At 44.6% G+C, this 16,825-nt stretch overlaps 1 protein-coding gene across 1 annotated transcript in view; it reads left to right on the plus strand.

The window, feature by feature from the left end:
* The window catches only part of LOC310785400 (retinoic acid receptor beta-like), a gene marked incomplete at its 5' end in the record, with an annotated part of 73,613 nt that overhangs the window by 38,222 nt on the left and 18,566 nt on the right, over positions 1-16,825 (plus strand). The window contains one exon of the mRNA XM_083646455.1: positions 8,634-8,794. Coding sequence (XP_083502581.1) covers positions 8,634-8,794 — 161 coding nt within the window. The remainder of the gene's footprint in view (positions 1-8,633; positions 8,795-16,825) is intronic.

Consider the following 16,825-nt stretch of genomic DNA (forward strand, 5'->3'; position numbering starts at 1 on the left):
CAGGCACTCCAAAAGGAAAAATCAAACCGAGGAAGGTTGTCGTTCCTTCCTTGGTTAGATTTTTTGCTTTGGACCAGCTCAAGCTTCGGTCATGTGCTGGCTTGTACTTTTATAGGATGCCTTGGAATCCAATCCAAAAATGTGATAGTGTAGCGTGTACAGTAGGTGATCCGATGTGCACCATCGTTTCACAACTAGATCGATTGTGCTAAGTCTACATTGGGTGGTTACGACATTATGGCCTATAGGAGGCAGTATATACAGTATTGCTCTGTAAGCCTCGGTTCACACCAGGCGCTCTTCAGAAGCAGCGCTTAACAGAAGCTGAGTGCCGTGCTAAACTGGTCACAGCAGAAGCACTCTCTTTTCCTCAGCGCCTCGCTCGGCGCTGCCCTCCACCCCGCTCACAACCTACATTGACTTCATGCCTGCAGCGTGCTACACGCTTGAAAAATAGAAGAGAAGCTGAAACTATTGCTGCAGCGTAGCTTCAGCGTGGCGTGGCGTGTGGCTGGTGTGAACAGTCTCGCCTGTTGACAAGGACGCTGAAATGAAACTGCCATAGCGATGCGTAGCTTCAGCGTGGCTTCGGTGTATGGTGTGAATGAGGGCTAAGGCAGTTTACCAGTCAGGGTAAAGACATTACATATTAACAAGAACACTTCACCCCATCAGGGATTGAACCAACACTCAGACTGTCAGGAGGTGAAGGATAAACCAGCTGCTTATTCTGCTGAGCTCCTATCATCTCATCTTCATCATCTTATTTCTACAAGGGTTCACACTACTGACAACACTAACTTGAGTGATGGGGTCAGAACCAGCAACCTTCTGCATGACAAGCATCCACTTATCTCTCTGCGCTATAGCCAAACACTTCTTCCATTTCGCTCACCAGAGCTCAAACTAATGATTGGCTGTATTATTGCATCTCTGAGCAACAACCACATTGCTTGTGCCTTACATCAGCTCATAATTGTTGTTGCATGATGTGAACATGAAACGACTTGAGGCTTGACATTCAGCTGTACAAACAATGTTTTTTTTCTGAACATGAATCCTTACAGTTAGCTTTGCCCTCTAAGCACTTGTGTGCTTTACATGCACTCTAGTTTCATAGCGAGTTTCCAGTAGGCTCAACACCAATCACAGTTGTAATACCTGCTGCTTTTATAGAAACTTCTGGAATTGCTGGACTAGAAAGACGACCACATAAGGACTCAAACCCTCTCCCCTGATCCAAAGTCAAGATTCAATATATCTATTATCACTCCGTTGTACAAGTACACACCTGTGCAATTCTTATGCTAGGGGCTCCATTACAAGAACAAGTGCAAAACACATCAGCGGCTGCAGGTATATTATGTGTCATGTGACGCCCCTCACACACATAGGAACCAATGTGTCCCACATAGGGACTCCTGTGAAATTAGGTGGAAGGCCAGTATGGTGGGTCTTTGGAACAGGCTGCTGGGTTTACCACCCAACAGGGTGGCTAGCCATATCTTCTTTTGGGATTTGTTTGTTGATGGGGAATGGGTCTCTGAACTGTATGACTTACTACAGGAATGTGGTCTGGAAGACCATTATTTCCAAAGAAAAACTGTGAATGTGGAGGAGTTTAAAAATCGAATCCGGGTTAAATGTCTACAATCCTGGGCTGAAGAAATTTGGCAAAAGCCAAAATTAAGAACATATTGTTTATTTAAAAAAGATTATAAATGTGAAAAATATGTTTTGTATAATTTGTCAAAAAGTCAGAGATCACTCTGTGCACAGATAAGATGTGGCATCCTACCATTACATATTGAAACAGGAAGATACAGAGGGGTAGCTGAGGAGGATAGAATATGTGAATATTGTGAGTTGAATGAGGTGGAAAATGAAATTCATTTCATTTTATATTGTCCTTTGTATCATGACTTGAGAGAAACAATGTTTAAAAGAGTCCATACTCCTGAGCTAAATATGATAGATAGTGAGAACGGAGTAATACTCGAATTTCTTTTTGATAATATTTTTGCATTCTCTGAATTTCTTTCTAAAGCATGGGACAGGAGGAGAAGGTTGACGTATAACTGATAAAGTAGAGTTTATTTTCTATTTATTTTTTCGTTTTATTTTCGTATTCAGTGCTGGTATGTATGAATGTATATGTATGTATATGTATAGGCATATTAATGGTCCCTATTCTCCCACAGGCCTTCGGCGCTAAAACGGGCCTTAAACGCAAAAAAACGTGCCTTGCGCCTGTTTCGGGAAAATAGCAATAGGCTTTAGGCTGCCAAATGCGCTTTAGGCCGAATGGGCGTGGCGGAGTCCCTGAATGCGCCGAAGTGGGCGTGGCGGCGCTAAATACCGGCGTACTACTATCTTCCAGCCATCTTCCGACCTGGCCGACTTTTAGCGCTTTGCGCTTTTGAAAAGCTGGCCTAAAGCAGGATTCTGTGCACCGGGGACAGGAAAGTGAATGGAGAATACAATATATAGAAAAAAATACTTTAGAATACAATAGAATATAAGATTGCAACCCTTCTCAGGCTTTTTGGGTGAAGCTGTAATGCAGTTTCATAAATTTAGTTTAGGCTATCATAATAATCCCCATTTATGTGTAATATAGCTCTACGTTTTATTACCCCCCCCCCCCCCCCCGAAATTAGCTAGGCTACTAATATTACTAATATTCCTAATTAATATGTATTATTATTTCATTCAGATAATTGACATTATAGGCATGTATATCGTTTAATGTGAGAGAAAGGGAGAGAGAAAGAAAGAGAGAGAGAAACTGGATCAACTGTTGTGTAGCGCTTCTTCAAACCCCACTCTTCATTACAGCTATTCATTACAGAATTGTCTGTTGTATTTATTTTTTCTGTGTGCAAAGCATAGAAAGTTATAATTATTTCCAAATGTTTCCCCCGTCTGTGGCAGCGGAGCTGTCCGAGGTGCTGAACAAGCGCAGCGCATAGACGGCCACCTGGGGCGGCTCGGTCCAGGACTGGGCGCGGGGTGTCGGCGGGGTAATTCTCCTCCCCAAACAGTGCGCGATGGTACATTTGAACCTGAATGGATAGATGAATAAACAACTTAAGTAAAGAGTTGTTTTGTAGCTATTCAAAATGAATGGTGGACAGATATATCACCTGATTCGCCAGCACCATCTTCTCCTCAGCTGTGAATTTAGTGGATCGGTTTTGGTCTGCCATATTGATCACACTGCGCCAGCTGCTGCCAATCTGGCTTTTAAAGCCCCTCTGATTGATTACTGAAGATTTTATTGAGAATGAACATATTTGTCAGAGCCTGTGGGCAGGGGGTGGGGGGGACGCATATATAGGCGAAATAAAATACTATTACTCAATAATAAAATCCTGTAAATTAAATAGAATTAAGTTATCAGATCCAGTAAAAGTGATAGGTGTCATTCAGAGGATGTTGCATCGTGCAGTGGGGGAGGAGAGATAAAACGATATCATTCTGGCCATCTAATCTCATGACATCCAGCCATAGGCAATATTTTTTTCTATCAGATGCATTTAGAAATTATTTTCACTTTGGTCTTGCTATAGTGTAGCGTATTTACATGCTTGCAGTATTTTAACTGCAGTTATTGGTTTGAGAAGCATAATAATATGGAATAATAGCCTATATATGGAGATAGACAGACCGGATGAAGGGAGGGGGGGGCGGCGGAGCCCTTGGCTTTGTCTGGTTTTACCGGATTTGTCCAGGAATTGGAGCTTAAAAGGCAAGCGTGTGTCTCTTCCCTGCAATTCTCCAATGAGCGGACAATGCATAATTTTACGCTTAAAAGGCGTGGTTATAATGGTTGAGGCTGAGTTTAGCGCCGATACCAAGATATCAAGTGCGCCTTTCCACGCCCACTGCTTTGCGCTGCGGCTGGCGTTCGGCCTAGAAACTGCGCGGCTGCAACGATAGAGCCCAATGTAAGTCTGCATGTATATATACTCTCTAATTTGGGCTGCACTGAAAGCTTCTGGTTGGGTAACATACCAGAATGTTATGTTTTGTTAAATATTGAATGTTGATGTGTCTGATAATCCCATGTGGGATGGGTCATGTAATTGTCCTGACACGAAAATAAAATATTCATTCATTCATTCATTCATAGGAAGTGTCGCGCTGCGGCTGCGTACACCACCCATGTGTTTTGCACTTTAGGCTACTGCAGTTGCATAACATGTGATATAGGCTATATGTACACATACAGTGTGACCTGTGCAAAAGTTTTTGTTTTATTTTTTGGAAAACAGCAAAATGGCACAGCATAAGAAAAAATGACGTCAGCCTTCTATTGAATACCTTACCTATGGATTCGTACCTTCTCCCACCAATGTGTTTACTGTGTGAGCGACCAAGCACAGGGCTCACACTAATTTTGAAAACAATTTAGCTTATTTCCATGGAAAGTAATCCTTCTGCTTTGTTCCAGTAGTCTCAGACTTTTTCTTAAGCTGCTGTTGTTTTCCATTGGAACAATTAGCCTATTTCTTGTTTGGCATTTCGGATTGGTTTGAATATCACATTTCTTACCGTCTCTGATTGGCTGCTCTTTGTGAGCAATAACGACATCTAATTAAAGTTTGAATGTCAAATTTGCATTTGTTTAACACTCATAAATGTAATTTCTATTCACATGGTTATTTTGCTACTTGGGAAACTAATGATATACCAACTGTCCAGTTCAAATCAATCTGTTATTTGGCATTCAGTGATATGCTTTTTAAGGATATAACACAGAATAATAATGATACTAATAATATTAATGAAAGGGCGTCCGGGTAGTGTAGCAGTAGCAGGTTCGTATCCACGTGTTACCTCCGGCTTGGCCGGGCGTCCATACAGGCACGATTGGCTGTGCCTAAGTGTGGGAAGCCGGATTGGGGGTATGTGTCCTGGTCGCTGCACTAGCGCCTCCTCTGGTCGGTCGGGGCGCCTGGTCGGGTTGGAAGGGAACTGGTGGGAATAGCATGAGCCTCCACGTGCTACGTCCTACCGGTGAAGCTCCCCCTGTCAGGTGAAAAGAAGCCGCTGGCTGCTGCACATGTGTCGGAGGAAGCATGGTGCTAGTCTACGGCTCTCCCCAGATCGGCAGAGGGTGGGGCAGCATGGGGATAAATTGACCAAGTATAATTGGGGAGAAAATGGGGAAAAATCAGGAAAATAAATAATAATAATGATAATATCATAAGAATATAAATATATACAGTATATATTATACATATATAGGCCTAATCTAAACATAATACATAATATAAATAATAGACCTAATAGTAATCATCATAATTATAATCATAATAATAAACAGGATAATGATCAACATTCATATTCAGTGAAGACAATTAGCCTTATCTTTGTTGGGGGCGGTAAGGGACCTGGATAATGGATGGGGGGGGGGGGGGGGGGGGGTACTGGCCCAAAAAAGGTTGGGAGCCACTGCTTTAGCTGAGGACTGAGCATCTTAGCCTCCTCTCTGTTTTCAAGCCCCCTCCCTCTGTCAGAGTTGGTGTGTCAATGCACTTTCTGCTGAGTTTCCATCCAGCCGCTCTGCAAACAGTGGTCAGCTTTGATAGACTACCTCTCCCAATGTGAGAGTCAAGACGAGGTGTCATAAGCTCCGACATGCTTCTCCATTCTTTAAGTAGGCCAGTGTTTACAAATCCTTCATTATATATGTATATATATATATATATATATATATATATATATATATATATATATATATATATATATATATATATATATATATATATATATATATATATATATATATCCCCCTCTATTTCTATATCTTCTTCAAAGGGGCTTTTTTGTAAACTAGGGCAGAGGATGTGACTGTTGTGTTGTCAGCCAATGAAGGTCCCATGGGTGTCTTGGCTCCTTATATGGTAAAGGGGGGCAGGTGATCAGAGACGTGTGATGCGGGGATGAACATGCTGCGTATTGAGTAATCAACCTGGTGGGCTCTGTTCGGAACCCCCGCCGCGACACACTTCAAAAATCTGCTCTTAACGAAGCGGAGGCCTCGGCGGGCGCGGGTCTCTCCAGGCACGCTCTGCACACAACAAACACAACAACAACCTGGGCTTTGTTTTAGCTCGGGCTCGGGCCTGCTCTGCACCTCCCTCCTCAGGGCTTATACACCTCTTCTTTTGGGATATGTGACGTTATTATTCACAGTCAAATATGGAACAGCTCATGTCTGTGCAATTTGGTGTATTTTAATAGGGTTAGTCTAGGGATGCACGATGATATTGACGTGTCATCTGTATCGGTCAATAAAGGCTTTAAAATGGATGAACATTTCTGTCGATATGACAGGCAGATCAAATGACACTTAACTGATGCTGCTAACCCTAACCCAGGGAGAGCATCATCTAATTCCAAGCCTACACCTGGTGTGGCTTTATCGCCTGGTTTGTAAACTAATCTATTTAAGATGGCGGCTCTCTGATCATTTCAGAAGCAGTCTTGAGGAAGAGCTGGTGCTCGAAACGTAAATTAAACTTCAAACAGGACCTCTTTTGGTGTGCGGATCCTTCTTTCTCTTTCACTGGAGAGTTCTCATGATCTACTGTAAATGCTGTTCCCAAGGTTTTTCCACCCTGACGACAAGGAAAAAACAAAAAACAAAAACAAGCAGAAACAATGAACGTCATTCTTTGGAATGTTTTGGCATGTAAAGTCAAATCTAAAAGTAAAGTGAAATATTGGCACTGGCCTTCAATGTCCTGACTTCCAAGAGAGGGAATAATGAGCCACTAGTCCTCTGTTGTTATGTTCCTCTGTCCTTCCTTCCTTCTTCTGTGGTGTTCTGCTCCACAACAGAAAGGAGACACCTTGACTTCTTCTGTGGTGTTCTGCTCCACAGAAAGGAGACACCTTGCTTGACTGCTTCTCTGGTGTTCTGCTCCACAGAAAGGAAAGGAGACACCTTGACTTCGTCTGTGGTGTTCTGCTCCACAGAAAGGAGACACCTTGACTTCTTCTGTGGTGTTCTGCTCCACAGATAGGAGACACCTTGACTTCTTCTGTGGTGCCCTACTCCACAGAAAGTGCGACTGTGGAGGCGACATCTTTAGTGCTCACCACTCATTGCTGTGGTGTCTCTCCACTGCACTTACCACATATCACCTGTCAATCAAACAGTGTGGGCGGAGCTTGTATTATCCGTTGATGCAGTTTGAGGTTCTGTACTGTCATTTATTTATGAAAATGTCTCCGATTATTATTACTTAAAGTTCACGCCTCAACTTTCCAACTTCTCCCAGCACTCAGAGGATCCATATTTAAAAAAGAAATATCCAAATAACGAGTGCCAAAATAGCCTTGAGAAGAGAAATTGATCACGATAACTCAGCTCGGTCCAAAACAGCCTGTGAGATGCATATAATATAAAACAAATGCTTTCTCATAGCCATGTTGTCAAGTGGAGCAAGGATTTCAAGATGTATCTGTCATGCGCACGCGCACACACACACACACGCACACGCACGCACACACACACACACACACACACACACACACACACGCACACACACACACACCGTAGATTGTGCAGATAGACGTGGTACAGGGTGTGAACACTGGGACTGGACTCTAAAAGATTGAACGTGGCTGGACTGGAGGGTCCTCAGGGTTTTGGGGAGCCCTCTCGTATGAAGCAAGATCTCCCGGCCGCAGTGAGGGAATGTCCCACCTTCCCCACTTTTAAACTCAAAATCAAGGAATGGCTCAAATCGACACAACAGTGCCCCCATAACTAATAGCCTTTTTATTATTTTATTATCTTATCTGTTTGTGAGTATTGCTTTTGTTTCTGTGTATGTATTGTTATCCCTTGTGTATGTATTTTTATCCCTTGTGCATTTTTACTATATTGCTTTTTTATTCCAGTTTTCTGTATTTATCTTGTAGTTTTTAGTTGTTTATGTCCCGAGGACTGCGGGTGAAAATTAGCTTCAGCTAACCCCGGCACTTTCACCGTTGTCCCGTATGGATGATTCTGTACGTGTATAACTGTCTTTTAATGTGCATTGTCCTGTCCAAATAAACAATAAAGTAAAGTAAGTAAAGTAAGATACAAATTATGTTTTTCTCCCTTTTGAGACTCATGGCGCTACACCTGTCAGAGAATGGCTCTAACATTTGACTTTCTCTCCTCATATCTAATTAGCTTGCCAAATGCTCTCTAGAGCAGTGCTATGCAACCTTGCCCCACTCGGCCACATTGACAAAAAAAATCTTTGCAAGAGCCACAATCCAAAAAAAGTCCCTTTCCTCCTTTTATTTGTTTAGATTTTTTATTTTATTTTATTTTATTTTATTTTATTTTATTTTATTTTAAGTAGGACTTAAAAGAGCCACAACTACCCATAAAGGGGCCACATGTGGCTCTAGAGCCTTGGGTTGAGTATCACTGCTCTAGGGTGTTCTATTAGAGACACTGCTCCACCTCTAGAAGATAAAGCGGAAGGACGCTTACGCCTTTTATTGTACTTCAGTCAAGCAACACCAGCATGTCCCGTGATGACGAATCCGTCCGTTTGAAATGGCCGTCATTGTTGACAGTGACACTAATCCTAATCCTCCCGTTTCTCCTCCTTCAGCTGTTCGGAATGACCGGAATAAGAAGAAAAAGGAGAGCCCAAAGCCGGAGCTGGCAGAGAGCTATGAGCTGACAGCTGAGCTGGAGGCCATCATCGAAAAGATCCGCAAGGCCCATCAGGAGACCTTCCCTTCCCTCTGCCAGCTTGGCAAATACACCACGGTGAGTCCACTGTCCTACGGCGCCAGTCAACCATCTTCGAATATCACGTGTGAGTCCTTTTGTCTCATAAACATAGATGAGCCACAGCGCTGCTTTGGCTCTGTGACCCCCTCGCTGCTCGTTTGATCCGGTCTTACAGGCTAGCTGTGAGCACAGAGTCCACAGATATAATCAATGTGCTGTACTGTACTGTAAATCCCCCTCTAATGCAGCTTGAGTGCTCAGATGACCATTGCTGGCTGTCCAGGCGAAGCCCCGCCCACAGGTCTTCTGTTTCCTCTCTCCATAGCTGTTGATTGGACATTAAGTGTGATGACAAGACAGTAGAAAAGCAGGCTTCATATGGTCATACCAGCTCCCTCCAGGATGTTGGCGGTATTTGTTTACCCCAGTGTTTTTTTACACGTTGCGACAGAGTGAGGGGAAATTAAAAGCAGGTGTCAGAAACGGAAGACGCCGCCGCCGCCAACATCAAAACCTTCATCAGGGAAATGTCTCCGAGTTGGAGGCAGCTGCCCATCAGTCTTGTGGGGGGAGCGGAGCGCGTGCGCCTACCTCCTCGATTTTTTGACATCTTTGAAAAGTGGAATAAATGCGGCTAATCCGACGTGCGTCATTATCTGCTTCTGCGACATCAATCAGAAGCGGCGGCGCCGATGTGCGACGGGAGCCGAGCTTAGCATTGTGAGCGCCCGTCACTGAGGGCTTTATTCCCCCCCTGTCATCTCTCAGTCAAGGCTGAGCTGGAAGCTCCAGCGCTCCCAAGTCCCCCAACTCCCCTCCAGCGGCCGGGCCCTATGCTAAACTAGCAACCGTGAAAGGCCAGACAGGCGGTGGCCCGATACTGTTAGCTCGGCTCAGGGCCTCCAACCAGAGATGCAGGACGGAGTCACTGAAGCCACTTGACATCAGCTGGACGCATCAGCGGCTCGCCTCTGCTCAGGCAGTCTCTAAAAGCACGAGCCTGTACTGAAGCACCTGCAGCGACAGCAGGTCTCCCCCCCCCCCCCCCACCCCCTCCCCCCATCTGTCCCGAGGGACGATCCCGCCCTCGTCACGTCTCGGTCTGAAAGTCAAAGGGAGAGTCTACTCTTGATCGCGTACGCCGATTGACACGCCGATGCTGGAAACGCACCTGGTTGAAGGTGAGTTCTGTGATGCTTTGACAGGCGAGGTGCTTATGTGAGAGAGAGAGAGAGAGAGCCGCGGGAGGGACGGCTGACGGCTTGATAGCAGGTTGCGATGGCGCCGCTTTGATTGACACGCAGGCGCGGCAGCATTGTGTGCAGGGAGCCAGCCGGCAGTGTTTCATGTGTTTGTTTATAAGCTGACTTATGTATAGATTACAGCCAGCGGGATGAGCCCTGATTGACACCTGCTCTCCACAAACAGTCGTCTATCCCATGAGCGTTTGAGAGTGGAGGGAGGCGGGGAGGAGCCGGAGAGGGGGGGACCCTCCACTTGTGTGGCGGATGGGGAAATCTCATGACACCTGTCAGTGTCAACCATGTTAGATGCTGCTTACAGTAGGGGAAAAACACACTAATATGGAATATGATCTCTCTTGTTGCGGTGATGGAAGTCGTTGGCTCACTCAGTAAACGGAGCTGAGATCCGTCAGCGATGCTAATACGGAACAAATTGGAGCAGCCATTAGCTAGCGATCCACTTTGCCGCTATCGTTTAAATGTAAGCTCGTGTCTCAGTTCCCTCAGAGCTCGCTGTTTTTCCCCTTTTCAGTCCCGACAAAAGCGCCCAATCACTGTGACCCCTTCCCCCACCTCGCCCTCCCTCCCTCCGCCCTCCCTCTCCCGCTAGATTTGACAAAATAAACATTTACGCTTGAAGCGCAAAGCCGCAGCTGAGAATAGTCGAACACACAACAACAAAAAATATTGCTCCCCGGTTCTGATATAAGCCACTGAGTGTTTGCTGTTTGTCGGAGTGGCAGTCAGGCCTGAGATAAAGGCTTAATCTGGATCAGTGGTAATTATGCTTGCTCACAGCCTGTGAGAAGTTCCTCATTATTACAGACGATTGGATCCTGATGTGCCTTTTGAGCCCTCCTCGTCAGGAACACAAGAGGAGCTCCCGCGCCCCTAGATTAGGTTAAAGCTCCAATTATGCGGTGAAATATTCAAATCCTAGTCTGCCGTGATTTAGGAGTTCATTGGCGGGTTAGCGGAAATAGCTCCGGGTGAGCGAGAGGGCTTAGCTCCGACAATGAATAACGCCTCATTGACAGTGATGGTGATGAAAAACGACGGCGGCACTTTAGCGAAAAGACAAAATAAAACATCGGGGCTCGGGCGGCCCTCGGCCCAAGGAGGCGGGGCCACCCGGAGGATCTGAGGCGCATTACGGCCGCGCTCCACCGCTGCCGCCATTTGTCACAGGTGCTGGCCAGTGTCGCTCCTTACTATGCATCTACACACACAGACACACACACACACACACACACACACACACACATGCTGATGTACTGCTCATTTCTACACTGGTAGCTTATTTCGTAGCTTATTTTCTAACGTTGCGACTTGTCTAATTTGTTTGGATAAATGTTCCTAAATGGAATTAGAATTCCCCGGCAACTTCCTTCTTTCGCTTTATTGAATTACGGGACTGGCATAATTGACTGAGATTGCAGTGTGTGTGTGTGTGTGTGTGTGGGGGATGGGGGGGGGGGGGGGGAGGGGGGCAGTCAAACTCCGAATTATCTCACCCTCCTCTCCCGACTCCCCCGTCTTCTCCCTCTCCCCTGCCTCTCTCTCTGCGCCCAGAGGGAAGAACAAGACAAGTGGCTTTAATATCAGCCATGCACTCACCCCACCCCCCAACATATGTGCAAACACACACACACACACACCTACACACACACACACGCACACGCACACACACACACACACACACACACACACACACACACACAGACTGCCGCCACCTCCTCCTCACCATCAAAACGGACGTCAATCAGCTGAATGTGCGTCCGTAGTGCCGTAGTGTCGACTGTGGCTCGTTGTCTGTGATTTAAGCACCGCCCTAATGTGCCTCTCACTTAACCCCGGATCATATTTAATGATCTCTCTCTCTCTCTCTGTCTGTGTCTCCCTATCTCTCTCTCTCTCTCTCTCTCTCTCTCTCTCTCTCTCTCTGTCTCTCTCTGCGTCCCCCTATGTCTCTCTCTCTCCCTGGTGGCCAGACAATAGATTGTTTGCTCCTGACAGTGTCCAGCAGCCCCGGCCGGCACTAACTGCTGAACAATAACAACCCTGCAGGATTGATGCTCTGTGAAGCAGACGGCTGGCCTGTCCGTCTCACACTCAGTTCAGCCAGCTGTCTGCGGCTGGAGGGAGCGCTCTCGACTGGCTTTAGTCTTTGATTGATGCAGAAGTTCGCCCATATATCGGGCTGCTATTGGGCTCTTTGTTTTTTCGTCAAACAATTGTCTTTCAGAGGCTTTTCCACCCTGATAACAATACAATTCTGGGGGAAAACCCGGAATACTTGCAATTGTTTTGGCATGAAAACAATCTATTTTTAAAGACTTGGTGTAAAACAGGATTGCCCTTGCCTCTTTGATCATAAAAGAGTTGGATGGTTTATACCTAAACATGGTCAAAGGATCAAAATGCACGCTCGCTAACTAAATCCAAAGCCAGCCTCTAAACGAGCCGTTTGGACTTCCATAACTCTGTGGCGTCACAAAGGTTCGCTCATTATCATTTTTGTAAGAATAAATATCAACTAACAACAACGATGACTAGCAAAGTGTTTGTTCAAAGAGGTTGAGCGGTTGTCATTGTTTATTACCGGAGAGTTTTCCCTACCTGTAGCTGCCATGCCGCGGTGTCTCACATTTCACTCTTGAAACTGTTAGCCAATCACAGAGTAATATAGAAGACATCAAGACAGAAGATAAAACACTGTGAAGTGGACAATATGGGACCTTTAAATAATATTGAACATCGGGACAAGATGTCAGCTCAGCTATCGGCAACTTCAAACCAAAAATATCATTAGTTTCTGGCTTTGAAAACCCATACAGGGGAGAGTGTATTGCGAAATAAATATAGATAAAGAAAGTGTCTGTTGGCCCACACTGGTTGCTTCGGGGGACTGAACTCATTACAGGAGTGTTTAGCTGAGGACCACGAGTTTGTTTGGAGAGCAGGAGACACAATGCAGTCTGTGTCATTTTTGCACTTATGATCTGGGAGAAAAGCACACACACACACACACACACACACACACACACACACACACACACACACACACACACACACACACACACACACACACACACACACACACACACACACACACACACACACACACACACACACACACACACACACACAGGCTATGGAACAGTCAATTCCAGTTGCACAGAGGCCTTGTTTGCCACTCTCCTGAGGCTTGTGAATGCTAGTGTGTACGCTCTTAACAAAAAGGCTTCTGTGTAGGACTAGAAAATAGCTTGTACCATAGCAAACAAAAATAAATTAAAGGAATTAATGTATGCTTTTCATGCACATCTTTATATAACTAGCTTCAATTAGATTCTACTTAACTGTGATGTTTATCTGAGAAAGATTCATTTCGGCTTAAAAAAGCAAATAAAAAGGTGGATAAACCAAATTAAGACTCAACTCAACTTCACCCCTGCATAACCTCTGTGGTACTGTAAGAAATTACGTTTTAAAGGCCCTTTTTAAGAACCACATGGGCTTATTCTGATTCATCAGAATCTTCATTGTGGTTCTATTTTTATAATCTTTTTTCTGATTGCCCACTTGGTCAATTCCCCGTGCTGTCAACCGCCTCTACACTACCCAGGCTGTTTCTCACTCAACTAGCCAATCAAAGTTGTGAAACTATAAATGGCAGATTTAGAAAAAGAATAGCAGGTTTCTGTGTTAGGTGGAAGACTAGTGGATCCACGCGCAGACACTTGCCAGGCTTGACACACTTGACACTTGTAGGCTGTTGCTGATCTTAAGCTGAACTTAAAGGAACACTCCACCCATTTTCAACCAGCTTTGTATCATTAGAACATCAGTAGTATATCAGAAAACTGTATATGGTTTTGAAGTCTGTCATTTAATTTGACAGTTATTGAGTGTTAAAGTGTGAACCAGTGATGTCACTGGTCCACACTTTAACACTCAATAACTGTCAAATTAAATGACAGACTTCAAAACCGTTTACAAGTCTGTCATTTAATTTGACAGTTATTGAGTGTTAAAGTGTGGACCAGTCACTGGTCCACACTTTAACACTCAATAACTGTCAAATTAAATGACAGACTTCAAAACCATTTACAGTTTTCTGATATACTACTGATGTTCTAATGATACAAAGCTGGTTGAAAATGGGCGGAGTGTTCCTTTAAGGTCTGACAGCGGGAAGCTGGCAGAACTCTTCTTTATAGTCTTCGATAGTGACATCACCTTCCAGTGTAACATCATCAGTGACATCATAAGTAATGTGTGACATCATCAATGATGACATCGTCTTCAATGATGACAACATCACTGTGGCATCCTTGACATCAGCAGCAGCAGCAGCAGCAGCAGCAGCAACAGCAGCCGTGACATCATCTAACATTCTGCTGGCTAAATTGATGATGACAATCCAATTTTACTTCAAATCTCAGTTTTCCTTGACATCACACCTAACATTACCTTCCGGGTCAATGAGATGAACATTCATTTGACTATTTAACATGATTTTGCAGACATGAACCAAATCGTGAGATATATTGATATAGAGAAAATCCTTATGATTATCATGATATTGATTCAACCATATCGCCCAGCCTTAATATTTCCTTCTTACAACACTTTCCTAAGGACCCGTGGATTCACTCCCCTGACCGAAACAGCCTCCTTTTTCAATGTGTAGTAGGGCTTCAGCTATGTGTTGGTGTGTAACATCTCCTCTGTGAGTGAGTGTTTTCAGCGTGTGGTAGGGCTTCAGCTATGTGTTGGTGTGTAACATCTCCTCTGTGAGTGAGTGTTTTCAGTGTGTGGTAGGGCTTCAGCTATGTGTTGGTGTGTAACATCTCCTCTGTGAGTGAGTGTTTTCAGCGTGTGGTAGGGCTTCAGCTATGTGTTGGTGTGTAACATCTCCTCTGTGAGTGAGTGTTTTCAGCGTGTGGTAGGGCTTCAGCTATGTGTTGGTGTGTAACATCTCCTCTGTGAGTGAGTGTTTTCAGTGTGTAGTAGGGCTTCAGCTATGTGTTGATGTGTAACATCTCCTCTGTGAGTGAGTGTTTTCAGTGTGTAGTAGGGCTTCAGCTATGTGTTGGTGTGTAACATCTCCTCTGTGAGTGAGTGTTTTCAGCGTGTGGTAGGGCTTCAGCTATGTGTTGTTGTGTAACATCTCCTCTGTGAGTGAGTGTTTTCAGCGTGTGGTAGGGCTTCAGCTATGTGTTGGTGTGTAACATCTCCTCTGTGAGTGAGTGTTTTCAGCGTGTAGTATGGCTTCAGCTATGTGTTGGTGTGTAACATCTCCTCTGTGAGTGAGTGTTTTCAGCGTGTAGTAGGGCTTCAGCTATGTGTTGGTGTGTAACATCTCCTCTGTGAGTGAGTGTTTTCAGCGTGTGGTAGGGCTTCAGCTATGTGTTGGTGTGTAACGTCTCCTCTGTGAGTGAGTGTTTTCAGCGTGTGGTAGGGCTTCAGCTATGTGTTGGTGTGTAACATCTCCTCTGTGAGTGAGTGTTTTCAGCGTGTGGTAGGGCTTCAGCTATGTGTTGGTGTGTAACATCTCCTCTGTGAGTGAGTGTTTTCAGCGTGTGGTAGGGCTTCAGCTATGTGTTGGTGTGTAACATCTCCTCTGTGAGTGAGTGTTTTCAGCGTGTGGTAGGGCTTCAGCTATGTGTTGGTGTGTAACATCTCCTCTGTGAGTGAGTGTTTTCAGCGTGTGGTAGGGCTTCAGCTATGTGTTGGTGTGTAACATCTCCTCTGTGAGTGAGTGTTTTCAGCGTGTAGTAGGGCTTCAGCTATGTGTTGGTGTGTAACATCTCCTCTGTGAGTGAGTGTTTTCACCGTGTGGTAGGGCTTCAGCTATGTGTTGGTGTGTAACATCTCCTCTGTGAGTGAGTGTTTTCAGCGTGTGGTAGGGCTTCAGCTATGTGTTGGTGTGTAACATCTCCTCTGTGAGTGAGTGAGTGTGTGTGTGTCATGTCCTGGCCACATGGGGAGGCCCTCTCATCCACAACAGATGGGCCATTCCATGTAAACCATTGGAAAACAAACAAATGATCATGAGATGTTCCATCCCTGGTATCAGCGAGTGCACCGTGGCCCACACAATCTCCTGTTACATCCACCCAATTCCCCAACTGCTGCTCATTCTCCCTCTCTCTCTATCTGCCTCTATCTCTCTCTATCACGCAATCTCTTACTCTGATGACCCTCTTCTTCTCCTGGCTGCTGCTTTTGTTTTCAAGCTTAAAGCTGCTCAGTATTCTTGCACCACTAAAACGATTTTTAGTTACAAATAGGCTATATCATTTTGTTACAGATAGGCTATATCATTTTGTTACAGATAGGCTATATCATTTTGTTACAGATAGGCTATATCATTTTGTTACAGATAGGCTATTTAATTTAGTTACAGATAGGCTATATCATTTAGTTACAGATAGGCTATAGCATTTTGTTACAGATAGGCTATATCATTTTGTTACAGATAGGCTATATCATTTTGTTACAGATAGGCTATATCATTTTGTTACAGATAGGCTATTTAATTTAGTTACAGATAGGCTATATCATTTTGTCGATATATCTGGCCAATATCTGCCTTTTATTAAAGGGGACCTATTATGCTTTTTCATATTCAATGTGGCCAAAGTTTCAAATAATGAGGTCATTATGTGGACGTTATCCCCATTAGCAAAGATTGCGGGATTTAGACTGCTCAGTCTGAACCTGAGGTTATGAGAGTTGAACCACACCCAAGGAACCAATGGGATCCTATGGAGCCAGGCTTGAGTGCGTGATGTCACAATTCACTCTCCCAGAC

The sequence above is a fragment of the Poromitra crassiceps genome (genome assembly GCF_964638095.1).
Source record: "Poromitra crassiceps genome assembly, chromosome: 11".
In the NCBI taxonomy this organism is placed as follows: Eukaryota; Metazoa; Chordata; class Actinopteri; order Beryciformes; family Melamphaidae; genus Poromitra; species Poromitra crassiceps.